At 52.6% G+C, this 18083-nt stretch overlaps 1 protein-coding gene across 2 annotated transcripts in view; it reads left to right on the top strand.

The window, feature by feature from the left end:
• The first annotated feature begins 3751 nt into the window (after window positions 1-3751).
• ADAMTS2 (ADAM metallopeptidase with thrombospondin type 1 motif 2) overlaps window positions 3752-18083 on the top strand; it is a 237261-nt gene continuing 222929 nt past the window's right edge. For both annotated transcript variants that reach the window (XM_084885158.1, XM_084885159.1), the window contains exons 1-2: window positions 3752-4027; window positions 4896-5287. In XM_084885158.1, coding sequence (XP_084741284.1) covers window positions 3904-4027; window positions 4896-5287 — 516 coding nt within the window. In that variant the 5' untranslated portion in view covers window positions 3752-3903. The remainder of the gene's footprint in view (window positions 4028-4895; window positions 5288-18083) is intronic.

Genomic DNA, 18083 nt, shown 5'->3' with positions numbered 1-18083 from the left:
TCCACTTCCAGGCAGAACTGACTCCAATGGAGGTAGGACAACTCTGTGTGAAACTTGGCAATGAAAAAAAAAGGCCACCTAGAAACACCTACTTTTTTCCTGTTTTGCCTGACACAGCTCTTTGTCAGGGTGTGTGAGTGCGTAGAGGGATGCTCAAAAAACAGCAAGAACCCCCCGAAGACCATCTGGCTGCCATGTTCTGTTCAATCAGCATTCCCCTGATATATTGCTTACCAAGGCCACTCCTGGCCAGGATTCTGTCAGTGCATCTGAGGAGGCCACTGTGACAGCTGTTTGCCAACAGTGGAGGAGGACAGAGCTGCTGTCTTTATAGGTCCCTTGGCAAGGTCACTAAGACCTTACAGCTTCTTACGCTCTGAATCCAGGTCCCCAGTGGGGCTGGAAGAGTCTAGGTCCATCCCCCAACTGCTCCCAGCTTGCTTGTCTAGAGGGAGGACAGTGAAACCTCACCGCCTCCAGCTGGTCTGCTTCTAGCATGCAGGGAGGCGAGGACTGCCAAAGAGTGTGACCTCGTCAAAGGGCAGAAAGAGCTCTGGTTTCTGTGTGGCCACCAGGGGCAGGGATGGCTCTGGTGAAGTCTGTGGTGGCACATGTGGCCTGGAAGCCAGAGGTGGAGCAGAGAGCCCTTCCCCTCCCTCAGAATACGGCAGAGCATCATTCCCAGTGAGAGCTGGGGAGGACACAGAGGAAGACATTGTTTTTTCTTAATGTCCCTGCTCTTGGGCATGCATGGTGATTTTTGACACCCACGATGACCATGGTAGATCCCCATCTCTTTCTGTACCTCACATCCTTGGGAACCCTAACCCTAACCCTAACCCTAGGGGGAAGAGGGCTCAAGCTCATCCTGAATTGTCCTCATCCCTCCCCCTCAACATGCAGCTGTTCTAGATTCAAATTCGTAACTCCAGGCCTTCAGGGACCATGCTGGTAACAAACTTGAGCAATAGGCAGATGGAGGACAATATGAGTGGTGGGGACTCTATCAAGCAAGAGAGTAGAAGCCAGCCCTAAAGATATTCAAGTTCAACTCAAAGCAGACACACGTCAAACACACTAAGCAAGTGTTGGAGCTGAGTTGGCCTGTAGTCTTTGGTCTATGTCTTTGGGGTCTAGAATGAATAAACAGATGAGCAAGAAATGTGGGATTTCTGTGCCCCATTTCAACTGAAGGAAGAGGAGGGTGATCTGAGGGAGATGCAAATACCAGAGGCTGGAGCAGCATTTCCTAGAAAAGGAAGAGGAGAGACATGAGCCATGGAGGTATGAAGAAGTAGATATCTGTTTTTTTTGTTTGTGGGTTTTTCTGTTTTTTGTTTTTTGGTTTTTGGTTTTTGTTTTTGTAGTTGAGGATAAGCCCGTAAGGACCCCCTGCATGGAGGATTCAGCCATAGATTTTGATGGTTATTTGTCCAATTCATCCACTCTTCCACGCAGAGTGTCGTTTTGGGGCTAAAAGATGGGTTGGTCAAGAGCGGTGGTTTGCTTCCCACTCGTGGGGAATCTCTATCTGGGTGGAGTCCCAGAACCTGGGGGTGATGTGGACAGGACCAGGTGCCGGGTGAGGCAGGGGTGTCAGGGAGACAAAAATCACACTCTTTACAAAAAATGTCTTAGGACAGGCATTCCCAAGTATGTAGATAATAACATACATGGACCTATTGAACAACTCATGTATCACCAAGTGAGTGTCACTCCTCACCTTTCCTTTTGCCCCTCTCATTGCACCAAAGGGAAGGTCCCTGCTCTTGCTCATCTGTCTCATTACTTTCCAAACGCTTGCTAATCAGTTTCAGCATCAGTGCCTTTTGCAGCGAATAGTATCTAGAATTTGACATAAATTTTTTCCCCATTTTATTTACTTTTGACAGGTACTTTTGATTTATGGAGAAGTGTTGGCTTTTCATTCAGAGATTTAAAGTATCCTTTAAACATTTACGTTCAGGATGAAGTACTGAATAAAGAAATAATAATGGCAGTGGGAAGAGGATGAGGAAGTGCCATCAGCCTGGCCAGGAAGTGTGTGAGGTTATAGAACATGACCCTTGAAGATGGTGAGGCTGCTATTGGGTGTCATTCATTCTTCGAGGAGCACGAAAGCACAACCACCACAACAGGGATGAGTGGAAGAATGCCATAGGTTCTAAAACATCGCAGGACTCAACGCTGGGCTGCCCGACTCCCTCAGCCTTCAGGATTCAACCCATGCTGCTTCTTACAGGAAGTCCTCCAGGATGGCTGGCTCTGGAGTGATCTCTTTTTCCATGCACTGATCACCATCCACCTTTCTCTGAAACCAGCTGTGTTTGCAGAGGTATCAATAGTAGATGCTTCCTGGGGATAAGGGAAGGGACCTACACAAGCTGCAGGGCATGTGTCCCATTGAAGGGTTAATAGCAGAAATGTGGGCCCAGTGTGACCCCACGTTCCAATTTCTCAAGAAAAGTCAGCTATCTCAGTTCTTATGTGAAATTTCACCATTGTTAATGTTCACCATAAATGCTCACCGTGCCTGCCTCAGCACCCGCAGGTGACACAGAGGGAAGCTTGCAGGTGAAGATGGCCACCAAGGTGCAGTGCCCTCAAGTGCAGGTCCTAAAAATGATGGAACTGAGGAGACGAAATCACAGCTAAAGCAGGTTGTAAAAGTCACGTGTTTCCCTATAAGACCCGGCCCTCCTGGCTGGCAAGGGGGCCCTGCCAGACCAGAGCCAGCCCCAAAGTCCTGGGTACACGGGCCTGGAGCACTGTGAAAGAGAAGATCCAGAGAGACAGGAATGGGGCAAAAATATGGGATCACATAGCAGAGATGTTCCAATAGGCACAGCCTGAGAGGACTGGGGAAGAAAGGTCCCTGTGTTGTGGGCAGCAGGCCTGGTAGGAGGGTGACTCCAGGCTCCAAATCTTGCTGGAGAAGAGATTCCAACTGGCAAAGGGCTCTGACGGCAAACCTGGTCCAGGATGGAGAGGTATGCCTGGTATTCTGAATTGGAAAAGGTGAGTAGAGTAGAAAGGCTATTTTAAGTGGGGGAGGGGGAAACTGGAGAAGAGGAGAGTCCAGGAGGCTAGATACCCACGTGGGGTTCCGGACAGGTGAGGGCTGGTCCGCTGCCAGTGCTCTAGGAAGGAGTGCCAGATCTGGCTGGAGGAGGCTGTGTTCCCAGCTCGCAAAGGAGGGTTGGGAGACAGATGGAGGGGGACAGGGACTTCAGGCAGAAAGAAGGTGGGGATGGCGGGTATCTTGCCTCTCTCTGGAAGGGTAAGAGTTGATCTTAGGATACCCCCTTGTGCAGTGAGTGCTCCCTTCTGTAAAAGCATCTTCTGGCCTGAGGTCTCCATCTCAGGCCTTCCCCACCCTCTTCCTGAGCCCTGTCCTGCCCCAGGGCGCAAACGTAGGGCCAGTCTGTCTCTTAAGCTCCAGGGCTGACTGGTGGGCCCCAAGGAGGATTCTCTGAATGGGGATGCTGGGGCGGGTCTCCTTCCAGGCGGTGTGCCACGGGGGCGCGGGGCAAGCCCAGGGTGGCCAGCGGCGGGGATCCCACGCGCTACTCCGCCGCCGCCTCAGGGTGTCTCTGCTTCGCTGTGAGCGGGCGGTGGCGGCCCCGCCGCGAAGCGCCGGGTCACCGCAGGCTGAGCGCCCGCCGTCCCCGCCCTCCCTGCGCCCTCCTTCTCCCGCCCGCCCGCCTCCCTCCACGCTCCTTCCCTCTCCCCGCCTCTCCTCGAGCTCCCCGCCCTCCCTCCCCGGCGCGCCTCGCTCCTCCGCCCCGCGCCCTGCGGTGCTGCAGCTGCGGCGGCTCCAGCGGCCCCAGATGTGGGCTGGGCGGCGCGCGGGGAACTTTCGCGCCGGCTGCGAGTGCGGGGCCCGGCTGCGGTCCGGCTGCCATGGATCCGTCAGCTGGCGCCGTGCGCCGCCTGCTCTGCCTCTCTCCGATCCCGCTGCTGCTGCTGCTGCTGCCGCCGCCGCCGCCCGCCGCCGCCCGGCTCGCCGCGGCCGCCGACCCCCCAGGTGGGTGCAGCCCGCCCCCACCCCCGCGACCCCCATTGGCCCGCCCCGCCCCGCGCGCATCCCCCTCCCCCTCCCCGTCCCGGTGCACCCGGAGCGTCCTGCCGGACTTGGGCAAACTCCGAGCGCCCCGTCAGGGGCCAAGTTGGCCAACTTCGGGCCAGATCGGTGGCGCAGGGGGCGCCCCTCGCGGCGCACCCGGACTCCTCGGGCCGCGGGAAGCCTGGAGCCCCGCGGCTCTCGGGGCGCGGAGCCGAGCGCGGCGGCGGAGGGCCGGGGATGCCCCGCGGCGGAGCTCCCAGCGCCTGCCCCAGCGGGTCCCGGGGAGCCAGGGCCCGGCTGCTCCTGGGCTGGCGTCTGGGGATGCTCCCCAGGAGCCCGGTGCCTACCTCGCCTGGGGCCCTGGGGATCCAGGGAGCCTCAGAGGGGATCCCCGAAGATCCGAGGGACCCTGCTCCACCCCTCCGGGGACGGGATGCTGTGGTCAGCGGCCGCCTGTGCCGGGGGGAGCCGAACCCTCACCGCCCCAGGGGCCACTGGAGTGTGGAGGCTCCCGGGGGGGTGAGAGGGGCACCGGGACTGGCTTCGGAGGGGTCCACGTCCTGCAAAGGACGATAGGTCCCCGGTGGCGGGGCTGCTCCCCTGGGGACCTGTGAGGAGCCCGCGGAGCCCCAACCCCGATGGGGCAGGAGGTCCCAGAGCGGGACCCCGGGCGGCAGTGTAACTGCTCTTCCCGCTGGCAGATCCAGGGAGGTGCCCGGAGGAGTGTCCTTCCCTTCGCTTTGGGAGCTTGGGGGCGGGACTGGGGTGCTGCGGGCTCAACCGGGCTGGGGAGCTCCTGCCGGCGGCTCCACGCTCCTTCCCGTTGCAGGCGGACCCCCGGGGCGCGGAGCCCAGCGCATCCTGGCGGTGCCTGTGCGCACTGACGCCCAGGGCCGCCTGGTGTCCCACGTGGTGTCGGTGACGACCGCCCAGGCCGGGGTTCGGGCCCGCAGGGCTGCCCCCGCCCGGACCCCGGGCTCCTCTGGAGGTGGTGAGGACCCCGACCGCCGCCTCTTCTACAACATCACCGTCTTCAGCCGAGACCTGCACCTGCGGCTGCGGCCCAACGCCCGCCTCGTGGCGCCTGGGGCCACGATGGAGTGGCAGGGCGAGGCGGGCACCACCCGCGTGGAGCCCCTGCTCGGGACCTGCCTCTACACTGGAGACGTGGCTGGCGTGAGTGAGGCCTCCTCCGTGGCGCTCAGCACCTGCGATGGGCTGGTGAGCAGGCGCTTCGCCACCCCTTTCTGTCCATGGCTCTTGCCTGAGCTTCGGGAGCCTGGTACCTGGGTGTCCCCTGGGAGGGCCAGGCCTGCACTGAGGACCTTCTCTGCTGAGGGACCACAGGGCATACACTGAGGGGGTGGCTGGAAGGCAAGGTATTGTGATTGACAGGAGAGGGGTCCGGGGTCTCCAAAGGGCTGGGCAAGTAGCTATGTGTCTCTGCTAGGCTTGCAGGCAGAGGTCTTGGCTTGGCATCAAGATGTGCGTATATGTCTGTGAGTATGTGCACATGTGTTTGGAATGTTAATGTGTACACGTGTCTGGGCACCTGCGTGAACACATGAATGTGCCCTTATGTGTCTTGTGCACATGTGTATCTGTAGGTTTCTGCTCATTTGTGTGCCAGTTGAGTGTGTACCCTGTGCATTAGAGTATGTGTCATATGTGTGGACAGCACATGTACTGGCAGTCAGTCTCCTTGTCTCTGTGTGTGCGGGTGGTCCCAGTCCCAGGGGCAGCAGTGATACTGAAATGCCCAGTTATCTGTCCCCTGGCTGACTGTGATCCACTGATTTTGACTGTGGGTTCCTGTGAAGTTCAGCTGGCTATTTGAAAAGTCGGTTTCTCTCTGTTTTGAACCCAGGGGGACGTTGGGAAATGCAGGCTCTGGGGCCCTTGGGCAGCCCCTGGAGGACAGGAGAGAGGCTGGGGGAGGCCCCCTCCTGGGCTGCCTGGGGGTTCCTGGAGCCTGCGAAGTTCTCCTATTCCGGGGGCCCAGAGGGACCGTGGCTTGACATAAGAGCCGGGAGGAAGCCTGGATCAATGCTCGAGGAGGAGGCTGACATTGGCGGTGTTCTGTCCCGCCGCCCAGGGCCCTGGCACACAGCAGAAGCCACTGCAGCTTTCTATTTTGGAGAGGATGTGTGGTGGTCAGGCCGGCTGTGCGAGCAAGTCATCTAGACCGCCCACCAAGGGTTCCGTTCTAATTGCAGCTCGGAAGACTCCTGCTCCGAGGGCGTGGCCGCTCTCCCAGCCCTGCAGCCCTGTCCTCAGGCTCACCCTGTGAGCTACAGAGCCAGCAATTACCCCAGAGCCCCACAACCGCTGCTATTCTTTTTATGGAGACACAGGAAAAGTCACTTGTTGCTTCAGAAAATCACTGCCTTTGGTTAGAAGCTGGGCGTATTGCAGACAACTGTCCGTGCCCTTGGAGGAGTTGGGCTAACATGGTGTGGCCCTCTATGCCCAGTTGTCTCTGAGGGTGTCTGGGGGCTCACTGGTGTACCTCATTTTATTCTGGAGGTGAATCACCTTAATTAGAGGAAATAGGTCCTGGGGACTTCAGGACGGGGTGGGTGGGTTAGGGAGAGGTGACATGGATGCATCTGTTGGTGGACCAACTTCTGTGTACTGGTTAATTCCCAATGGAACGCACTTTACAGATACTTTTTCATTGTATCATTCATTCATTCTGGGCAGTGATTCATCTGTTCAACCAGCACCTCTTGTGTGTTTGTTCGCTGCGCTGGTCAGAAATAGGGCAGGCCTGGTGCCCCTCTGCGTCTCACACGCTCAGGGCAGTTGATAGGCTGAGGAGCACTCTTGCTGGGACCTGAAAACGTACTCCTGGGGGCTACCTGAATGCTTTGTCAGTGGGCAGCCGCACAGGTTGGCAGTCCCAGCAGAGGGAAGAGGTACCAGTGTGCCTTGGCCCAGTCAGGATAGGCAGAGGTCCCGGACATGCTTCCAGGGCTGAGAAGAAGGCTGGAGTCGGAAGAGGGGCTGGCGCCTCCCAGAATGGCCTTGAGCCGTCGGTGAAATGGCCCGGAGATAGTGGGGCAGCATCATGACTTCTTTTTCTCTCTTTGCTGTGTGCATCTGTTCTGACTTGATACCAATTAATTTCCTAACCTTTAAGGTCCCTCTGTGCATCAGTGATGGGGTCATATGCTAAGGGCTTCATGCATCATCGTCAGGTCCTCAACAGTGACCCTGCAGGAAAGGGTCTTCACGCCTGCTTTGCTGGCAGGTTAGGCTCAGCCCTTGATGGCAGGAGTCTGGTTGGTTCTCTCCAGCTCTTCTTCCATGGTGCTCCCAAGTCTGATGGGTGAAAGGCACTGATATATGACCCGAGGTGTACTTCCTGTGTACGCCCCTCATTGGGTCTTCCACAGCCAAGCGCACAGCATCCTCTCAGCAGCTCTGGCTCTAAACCAACATGCCTCATGTGGCCCCTTCCTGGCAGCTCTTGCTCTTACTTCATTGGTAGTGAAACACTCCCAAGCAAGTGTGGTGCAGGTCCCCGAGGCTCTTGTTAAAATACAGATTCTGATTCAGCACCTATGCACCCTCCCTACCTTCCCTCTTTCCCCCCACCTCCCAGGTTCTGAGTTTCTCATGAGCTCCCTGGCTGATGCTCCTGGGCCTCAGACTATACTTTCAGAAGCAAAGCTCTACAGCCCTAATTCTGCAAGGGAGCTCTGTGGGTTTATACCTTAAGTTGCTCTGAGCAAATAGGGTTCCGTGGACTACCAGCATGGGAAATGCTGGGCCTTGGTTCAGCCTGGGAGATTCAAGGGGCCCATCGGGGCTCTTGGAGAATTTCTGTAATAAAGCAATATTTTGAACTCTGTGAATCCAGCACTTCTCACACAGATGGGACTAGGGAACCCTGCTCTGCAGAACGTGTGGAACTAGCTTTCCTAGAAGACATGGGAAAACCATGGAGCAAGGCTCAGCAAGCAGCTGTGGTCTCACAGTTTAAGTTTAGATACTCAGAGGAGCCACAGAAATTAATATATATATATATATATATATATATATATATATATATATATATATAATTGATTTTTTTTTTTACAGAGAGGAAGAGAGAGGGATAGAGAGTTAGAAACATCAATGAGAGAGAAACATCCATCAACTGCCTTCTGCACACCTCCTACTGGGGATGTGTCCGCAACCAAGGTTGACTGGAATTGAACCCGGGACCTTTCAGTCCGCAGGCCGATGCTCTATCCCCTGAGCCAAACCGGTTAGAGCTCACAGAAATTTTTAGGCCTTTTGTCCTGCCCCTGGATTGGGACACACATCTACTTGCCTGTCCCCCTGAGTTTGTTTCTCTCATTTAAAAGAAGGCAGTATTTGCTTTGCTTATCACAGGCAGCAGTCTCCTAGTTTATTTCGTACAAAGGGATTCTTATGTCACTGTATAGGTCAGGATCCTCTTAGTTACAAGTGACAGAAAACTCAAGTCAGATTTGTTTAAACAGAAATGGGACGTTATTAGCTCACAGAATGGTAAGGCTTCAGGCATGGCTGGATCCAGGTGCTCCCATCAGGTCATGAAGACCCTTGCTGTCTCTTGCCTCCACATTCCTATGTGTTTGTTAGCTTTGTTCTCAGGTGGAATCCTTCTGTGGCAAGTCAAGGGGCTTCAGCAGTCCAGGCTGACATCTTTCTCTGATTATTTCAGCTGAGTCCTGAATGTCACTCTGGCCAACCTGGCATCAGATGCTCCCGTGAGAATCAGGACATGGCGTTTGCAGAACCCCATAGATGGAGAGTGTAAGAGGTGTTGCTCTCCCAAATGATATGAAGTTGGGACCCTGGGCCTACCAATATGTAAATTCAATTGGAGTCAGGTAGAGATGGAGACTCAAGAAATGCCAGATGGCCCAGCCGGTGTGGCTCAGTGCTTGTTCATCGACCCAGAACCAGAGGTCACGGTTTGATTCATGGTCAGGACACATGCCTTGGTTGCAGGCTTGATCCCCCGGTAGTGGGTGTGCAGGAGGCAACCTATCAGTAATTCACTTTCATCACTGATGTTTCTATCTCTTTCTGAAATCAATAAAAACATTGTTTTTAAAGAGAAATGCCAGATGAAGATCGCTTCATAAGACATCGTGCCCTTTATTTTCAGAGAGGCTGAGAAATGGAAAGTGCCCAGGCTCTTTCATAGCCACTGGTCAGACGTTCATAATATTTACAGGAAAAGGTTAAAGTTTGCCTTCTCATGATGCCTGAGGAAATACTGCTTAACACAGGGCTCCTGCACATCGTGCTGCTAGGGAAGACTTTTCTGGCACTTCTTGGGCCACAGGACAGGTGTGCTGATCTCACATCATCCTAATATGCTCATGAAACACCCCATGAAAAGGCTGTTGGCATAAAAAGTAATAATAGCGTATCACAGGTCACATGCCCCAACTCTGCGCCATGCTCCCTGCTGAGCACCGTATGCAGTCTAATCCTCAGCGCCCTGCTGCTAGTGTCTGATATTATGTCCATTCTACAGATGAATAAGCTGAGACCCCAAAGCCAACACAGCTTGCTTCAAGCTTCGCAGCCACTGTTTGGATGCTTGTCTGTCTGACTCCCAGACCATGTTCCCCACGTTTTATTACCTTTGTTTGCATGCCAACAAAAAGGATACAAATGAGAGATGCATTTCTTTGGAACATTCCTACCCTCTTTTTTGACTCCTGGAGGCCTTCTGAGTCAGGGGTGTTGACCGTTGTCAGTGAGTGAGTGGGAGCTGGGAGCAGGCCTCGTGGTCAAGTGGCCTACTGAGGAGCTACGGACCTGCTCTGCACTCCCTTCAGGCAGCCTGAGTCCTCATGGCTCAGTAACGGCAGTGGGGACACCAGTAGAATAGAAGCACCCTGTCCTCCCTCTGTCCCCTGTCAGTGCAGCTCTGGGGACCACTCCAGCCTGGCATCTCTCACCAGTCAGGCCCAGTGACGGAAGCCTCCAAGGGTTGGGCAGTGGGAAGGGTATAACCTTTGAATCCTTTTCCCATTCTGGAGCCTGAGGAGGGCGGTGTACACCCCGGTGATTCAGTGATGCACTGTCCCCTTGTATAGCTGAGATTCAGAGAGGCTGCTGCCTTGTGGGCTGGGACTACCCTGCTGGGCTGCCATCCTTGCCAGGCACCCTCTCTGTTTAGTCTTGCTGGACATTAAGAGGCACTAAAGGCTACAGGGAGAAGTCATTCGCTGGCCTAAGAGACCAAGGTGAGTTTTATTTTTCATAACAAGGCTGCTGCCTTTGTGACCACATACTCCAGCTGGTTCAGATGCTGGAGTGGGGCTGACAGGTGTGGCAGGCTTAGGCTGTGGGTCTGGGTTTGCAAAGTGTCTGGGACTTGCAGGGCTTTCCTTCTCCATCCTCCCTTGGCACTAGTGGGAGGGCAGTGAGAGGGCCGCAGGCACACCAAAGAAGGGCTGTGGGAACTTCCTGGTTCCCTGGGTGTTGGAATTCCTCAGGTCAGAGGAGCAGAGGCACCTGCTTAGTCCCTTGCTCTTGGCAATCCACACAGTTGCCCAGGGTAGTCACAGTTTCCTCCATGGCTTATTACATTCCTTTTTAAATGTAATGAGTTTTTAAACTTAAACTCATTCTATTTAAGTGACAGAAAATCAGCTTACAATGGATGAAACAAGCAAGGGACATTATAGGCCCAGCTGTTCTTGGGATCCTAAGGAGGGCCAGCTTCAGGCATGGTTGGATCCAGGGACTCAAAGATGGTTTCAGAACATGCTCTCCCTGCCTTTCAGGTCTGGCCCTCTTTATGTAGGGGCACCAGCAGTCCTGGCTTAATTTGTTTTCTGTGGTAGCAATCTCTCAGAAATGGAGAGCTCTCCTTTGTGGATGGTTCCTGCTAGAGGCCTGGCAAGTGCTCTGATGGATTTTGTTTAGGGTACAGGCCCAACTTTGAACCAATCACTGTGATGTGGGCCTGATCCAAGTCTCTTGCTCACCTTTGGGGTTGAGAATTTTGGAATTGGTTGGGGTTTTATCATAAAAGCAAGAAGAAGGACAGTATGCCAGGCAGATGAAAATGGTTGTTGCCACACTTCACCTGGGCTCCAGTCCCCATGTCTGGCCCAGATCTCCTCCAGACTTGTCTACCCAGCTGTCTCTAAGGCTTCTTCCCTCGGTGACCCTATGCTTCTGCAACGGAATGTGGGTCCCTCCCCTTTCCTCCAGATCTTACCATTTACTTGGACTGGAGTCCTAGGATCCTAGATGTCTCTGGACTTTATCCTAGACCCCACCTCTCTCCCATGCCGGACCCCAAGTCCTGTCTTTAGCTTCTGTATTCCTCAGCTTTTCAAAACTGGCCTTTCCCCAGCTACTCTTTTGCCACACGACAGCCAGACGGATTTTTATAAACCACACATTAAATCATGTCACTCCTTTGCTTAATACTTTTCAATGTTTTTTATTGCCCTTAAACACACACACACACACACACACACACACACACACACACACACACACACATACACACACACACACGGTCTCCAGCCATATTTGTCACTATGCACCCCTCATGCCTGTGCTACAGTCACACTGTACACTCCAGCTCAGGACCGGTGCAGGGGCTGTGCCCTCACCTGGATCACTCTCATCCTTCTCTCTTGGCCTGGCTCACTGTAGGTTTCAGCTAAATGGCACTTCATCCAGGAAGCCTCCCGGACATTCACATGCCATGTTGCACTCTGTGGTTCTTGGAAATGTGTGTGCTATGGAAACTTGTACCTGGCTAAGTCCACAAGACCCAGCTCCAGCGTGGCCAAAGCTCAGCTGGGAGCCATGAATGTGAGTGCCTGGGAGGCAGGGCCAGAAGCCAGTGCAAGGACTGGTAGGAGAATCACCAGGAGACTCTGTGTCCCCAGTGCCTAGGGCTGGCCCACTTCTCCCTGTCTGCTCTGCAGCGGACCCCAGAATGTCCATATTCAGTGGGCAGGCCCCCTTGGAAAATGGCCAAAAGTCCTGTCCCCTTTTCCATAGGAAAGCACTTGTGTACACATGTGGTCTTACATGTTTTTTTGTCTTCCTCATCCCTTTGGGGTCTCTGAAACTCAAGCTGAAAACACCTGTTTTAAATCAAACTAAATAAGGGAGGGAAGCACCCCTGGGCCTGAATGGAGAAGTGTTGGGTTGGGGTGAGGAGACCTTGGACTCAGCTCTGGCAAGTTACCATGTAACCCTGGGCAAATACTACCATCAACCTCAGTTTGTCCAGGTGGAAAGTGGAGACTGGAGCCAACCATTTCTAGGACCTTCCCAGGCAATTCCAGGTGTCTTAGGGGATAGATGGGGAGCAGACACAAGTGAAGGGACACCATTGGCAGAGGGAACTCTGGTGAGTCCATGTCCTGAGTTTCTTTTTTTCTTCTTCTTTTCTTAATCATCATCCAAGGACATGTTTATACTGATTTTAGAGAAGGAAGGGGAGGAGAGAGAGAAGAGAGAAAAGAGAGAGAGAGAAAGAGAGAGAGAGAGAGAGAGAGAGAGAGAAACATTGATCAGTTACATACATAACCCAACTGGGGACCTAATTGCCCTGAGTGGGAATTGAACCTGCAAGCTTTTCGTGCAAGGGACAATGCTCCAACTGGCTGAGCTACCCAGTCAGGGCTGCCCTGCCTTTCTTGGTAGATTGTTGTCCCTAAGGAGTGTGGGCTCCTTGCTGTCTCCAATGTTTCTTCAGAGAAGCTGCATTTCTGAGTCTGTTGACATGTGAAGACCCTGAATGTGCTTTGAGGTCTCCTGAAGGGGCCTCTGCAGGTCGATGTGGAATTATTGGGAGCTGTGCTGATAGCAGGATGGTTAGGTGGGCCATGCAGTCAGGGACTGTACTGGTGGAATGTCAACTGAAGGCTGTGGTCACCAATTCAATGCCAACGGGGTCCCTGATTTGGGGTGCAGCAAGGTGGGGGAGACTGTTTGGTGAAAACAGCTCAGTTGTGAAACATCAGTTGTGATGTTTCAGTTAAAGCGACCCAGGTGAAGCGACTCAGGCAAAGTGGTTCCCATATCACAGGTAAACATAGTCTTTAATGGCAACTGAAAGTGTACTCTGTTGAGGCAGAGGTGAAACTGGCTTATAGAGAAGAATGCCCACCTCCATTCCCAGATTGGCCTATTTCTATGCAAATAAAGAAATCCACATCAGCACAGTTTGATTGGCTCAAATGGCACTGTCCTGATTGACCAGAATGAAGCTGCTTTGATTGAGCAATAAAGATGCAAATGAGGCTATAGCTGTGAAGCCCTGATTGGCCAAGGTAGGTCTTTAGCCCAGTGGTTGATTTAGGACCCTAGGAGCTCCTTTGTAAAGGTGGGCTCAGATGGTAGGAACACAGGGCAGGAGGCAGACTGCTCAGTGCAGCTTTTCACTGAAGCACAGGGAGCAATGATTGTTAGACTCTGTTTATAAATTTGAGCCCAATTAACCATCAGGAGTCCTTAACAGGCACATTCATTCTTAGGGGTGACAGGAACTTGCTGAGAATCCAGCCTTCATCATGGCCACCCCATGCACCTGGCCCAGGGTGTTCACATCCTCCTGGCTGGCCTCACCATCCCTCCTTCTAATCTAGGGGGTGACTTGGTGGAAGGGAAGGGGCTTTCCAGGCACTCTTCCCTGTGGGGCAGGAAAAGGACGCGCACTGGCCAGTGGTTGCCATGACGGAGGTTGACTTGTTAGAGGTTTGTGCTCCAGGTGGCAGAGCAGCAGCCTGTAGCCCCTACCTGTCTCATGGCAGCCATTCAGAATGGTGTAAGTGCATTCGTGGTCTAAAACCCAGACTCATCTCTTCAGTGAGAAAAGTCAAAAATCATAGAGATAAGCAGTAGAGTAGTGAGTGCAGGGGTCTGGGAATGGGGAATTAGTGTTTAATGGGCATAGTTTCAATTTTCCAAGGAGAAAAGAGTTCTAGAGATGGATGTGGCAATGATTACACTATATTATAAATATCTTATCTAATAAATAGAAATATGCTAATTGACCAAAATACCCTCACAAAGATGGTGACACCCACAGCCAATAAAGAGGGAATATGCTAATTTCTGCCACGCCCTCACAAGATGGCAGCATCCTGTCCCCTCAGCCCTGCCTCATCCAGCTGGAGTCTCCTAGTTTCCTTAGCCCTGCAGGGGAGGGCAGTTAGGCATCAATCAGGTTGACAGGGGAGCAGTTAGGGGGCTATCAGGCTGGCAGGCAGAGTGGTTAAGGACAATCAGGAAGGTAGGCAGGCGAGTGGTTAGGAGATAGCAGTCCCAGATTGTGAGAGGGATGTCCCAGATTGGAAAGGGTACAGGCTGGGCTGAGGGACAACCCTCCCCCTTAAAAAGGCATCTGAGGATTCCTGGGATTGAGTAAGTGATTAAGGGATGGGATGGTGTCCCTTGAACCTTGCTGGCCAGGATAACCTTCTCCTTTGAGTGATCAGTGCCTGTGGTGACTTCATACCACTCTTGCCATTAGCCTGGTGGCAATTGGAAGCAGTCTATAATTTGGAGGTGCCTGCCATATTTCTGAGCTTCACTCTGATTGGACAGGCATAAGTCACGGAACTTTTCCATAGCCACTCACTGTGCTGTGATGTCCTGGTTGGTTATGACTTGAGTCACATGCTCCATCTCTACCCAGGAAAGAGACGTTTTGGCTCTTCACCTCCAGGCTGCTCTGCCAGTGAGGGTCCACTAGAGAGGTGCGTGAGGACTCATGGAAGCCACTGCTGATCCTCCAGAGGAGGCCATCAAAGGGTCATTGTGTGCACTTTCTACCTTTGCTCTCAACGTGTGTCCTGTTATCTCCCTACCCCCCCCCCCCCATTTTACAGATGAGGGAACACAGGGCTCCCAGTTACTCAAATCTATAAGACTTTCACTGTGTGGGGTCATCTTCCCCTTGGAATCCTCTAGGGGAGAGCATAGTGGAGTATGACTTGGCTTCCCTCTCAGGAAGGCTGTCATTGTTGGTTGCTGGTGTCCAAGACTGACCCCAGGGCAGCCACCTCTCCAGAGGCCATCCCCTGTCACCTGTTGCCCTCTACTCTGATTCCATTATGGCGCCCTATGTTTCTGGCACTGACTGCTGAGTGTAATGAAGCTGCTCATTCAGATGTTGGCAGGTTCCAAGTTCCTCCTGCCCGATGGCCAGCCTTTGCTGCCCACATCCCAGTGTCCCTGGCACTGAGCAGGTGAAGACCCTCACCCACAGTTATCTGGGAGGTGGGGAAGGCCGGGTCCCACCCAGTCGTGCTGTGAGGACTGAAGTACATCAGGTAAACATTACAGCAAAGGAGTCATTGAGGGGCTCATTTGACCTGAGCAACTGGGACACTCAGCATGGAGGCCGTGTGCATAATGGTCTTAGCTGTGGCTGGGGTCTCCTACTCTGGTCTTGAGATCTACAGGGGCAGTTACATGTGTGGGACCTCTCCTAGGTTGCTGGGTCTGTACTGGCAGACAGACTGTCATTATCTCCACTGCCCTCCTCTGCTCAGTCAGCTGGGGATGGGGAGGTTTCTGTGCTGCTGTCAGAGCATACGAGGCTGCAGGACACATGCAAACACATGTCCATGTTTGTGCATCTATACATGGGAGCGCATATGTGTATGTGAAAATGTGTGCACGCAGGTGAATGCGTACACATAAATGTGAATGTACTTGCATATCTATATGTGGAACATGTGAGCCTGTGCACATGTGTATGTCTTGTGTAGGTGTTTATATATGTGCATTTGAGTGAGCCTGTACATTCTTGTGTGAGTGTGCATGTGTGTGTTCTTGGCAGGGTTTTCCTGCAGGGGTGGGGATGGAGGTGGAGTGGAGGTGCTGAGAGAAGAGGAAGACCTCAGTCCTCTGAATTTTGGTACCACCTTAGACTACTCATGGCAGGCGCTCTGGAATGAGGGCTCAGTTAGGAGCCCCTGGCTTTGCCGTATATGCTTCATATTAAATGCCAGCTGTCCATGGGTCTGTGGTGCTGTCATTAATATGGAAAAGTTATTACTGAGCCTGGAGCCAGCTCCTTGGGCTCATCCATGAATTTCAATTATGCTGCACGTCTACTGCAGGGCCTGTGGACTGAGGAACTTTTGCTTGGAGGCAGAGAAAACTCTGGCATCCAGGACTCCAGCCCCCGGCAGTGCCAACAGACCAGGAAGGCTTGGTGCTGCCCACCTGGCCCTGCACACTTCAGTGATTAGCAGTGGACTTAATGTGGGCTGGAGGCTGGAATGTCACACTGTCAGCTCTGCCCCTGCAGCTGGGTGACCTGGGCAAGGGCAGCATCTCCCACTGAACAGAAAGCAAAGAGGCGTCCACCCACACCCACCTCTTGGGGTGTTTGCAAGGATGAGTGTGTGACAAGCCCTTAGCCAAGGCCAGGGTTTGGGAAATGTTGGCCGTTTCTGTATTTTGGGGGTCTAAGGTGCCATCGGGGATTGAATATACCAAGAGAGAGGGGATACACCCAGTGCCTTAGCCACAGTCCCACCAGGTGTTGGCACTAGCCATGCTGTGCAGGTCAATTGAAAAAATTCCATAGACCCACTTCATATGTTGCCAGGTTAAAAAAAAAATCTATGTTGTTCAAGAATCAACTGCATATATAAAATGTATTATGCCACATATCATCTCTAGTCGGTTACAAAGGAAACCTCTGGTTAAGTGGTATCACACATAACTGCTTTGAAGTTGCTAGAAGCTGTGGTTTGTTTCTCCCACCTCATTCTCTTTGCTTACTGAGTGTGTGCCTGGCTTCATCCATTTCTGGGCGTCTTCCGCTCTCTAGTAAAGTAGGGGGTCACCAGGGACAGTCCTCGCCAAAACCACACACGCTGCTATCCCTGTGCCTTCCTACGCATGCCTTTTTCTATCCAGTGTGGCCTTTTAAAGACATCTGAGTGGTAAGGGTCTCAACACAAGAAGTGCTGACCCCATATATGACTCAGGTGCGGGATGGCAGTACGAAATGCCATGGCCAATTTAATTGCCTGCCAGCCAGTGCCAGCCAGCATATGTGGCTGCTGGCAGAGATAAGACTCACTGCTTTTATTCCAAGTTCAGATGATAAATATGGCATGTGTGTGTCCTAGGATCCTGAACATTCAGTTTGATGATGATGAGGATGATGATGATGATGATGATACCAATGACTTTGGGGCTGAGAGTTGACATAAAACTCCCCAGGCTGGGGAAACAGGGCAGTGGCAGAAGCCAGCCATTCACACCGAAGGAGTGAGCCCTTGCCCACTGTGGGAGCAGCACATTCAAGCATTCATTTCGAACCAGGGCATTTCTCCTTTGATAGCAGGGGTTGAGACCACATGGCAAATAAGATGTATTTCTGTTTCATGCAAGGTTGGTCTAAGGCTCAGTAGTGGCCAGTCCGACTGGGACAGAGCTTCTGAAGGTCTGAGAAAAAGTGGTTCAAAGCTGTGAACAATAGGAATATACAGTTGTCTCTTTTTTAAAAAATTTATTGATTTTTAGGAAGAGAGGAAGGAAGAGACAGAGCATCGATTTGTTGTTCCACTTATTTATGTATTAATTGGTTGATGGAACCACAGCCTGCGTGTATCGGGACAATGCTCTAACCAACTGAATTGCCCAGCCAGGACCTACAGTTGACTCTTGAACACCTGGTGATTGGGATGCCCACTGCCCAGGCACTGGAAAATCTTTGTATGCCTTAAGTTGGCTCTCCACATGCACAGATTTCCAGCCACCGGTTCACTTTGAATTGTGCAGGTCTGAACTGTGCAGGTCAATTGAAAAAATTCCATGGGCCCACTTCATATGTTGCCAGGTTAAAAAAAAAATCCATGTTGTACAAGAATCAATTGTATATATAAAATGTATTATGCCACATATCATCTCTAGTCAGTTGCAAAGGAAACCTCAGGTTAAGTGATATCACATATAAGCTTTATTTTTCTATCTGCCTGTTCTTGTACCCGCTTTGAAGCTCTCATATGTTCATCATGAG

The sequence above is a fragment of the Pipistrellus hanaki genome, assembly GCF_964339955.1.
Source record: "Pipistrellus hanaki genome assembly, chromosome: 5".
NCBI classification, from domain to species: Eukaryota; Metazoa; Chordata; class Mammalia; order Chiroptera; family Vespertilionidae; genus Pipistrellus; species Pipistrellus hanaki.
Note: the sequence above shows the minus strand (reverse complement) of the source record. Positions and strands in the feature narration are given on the sequence as shown.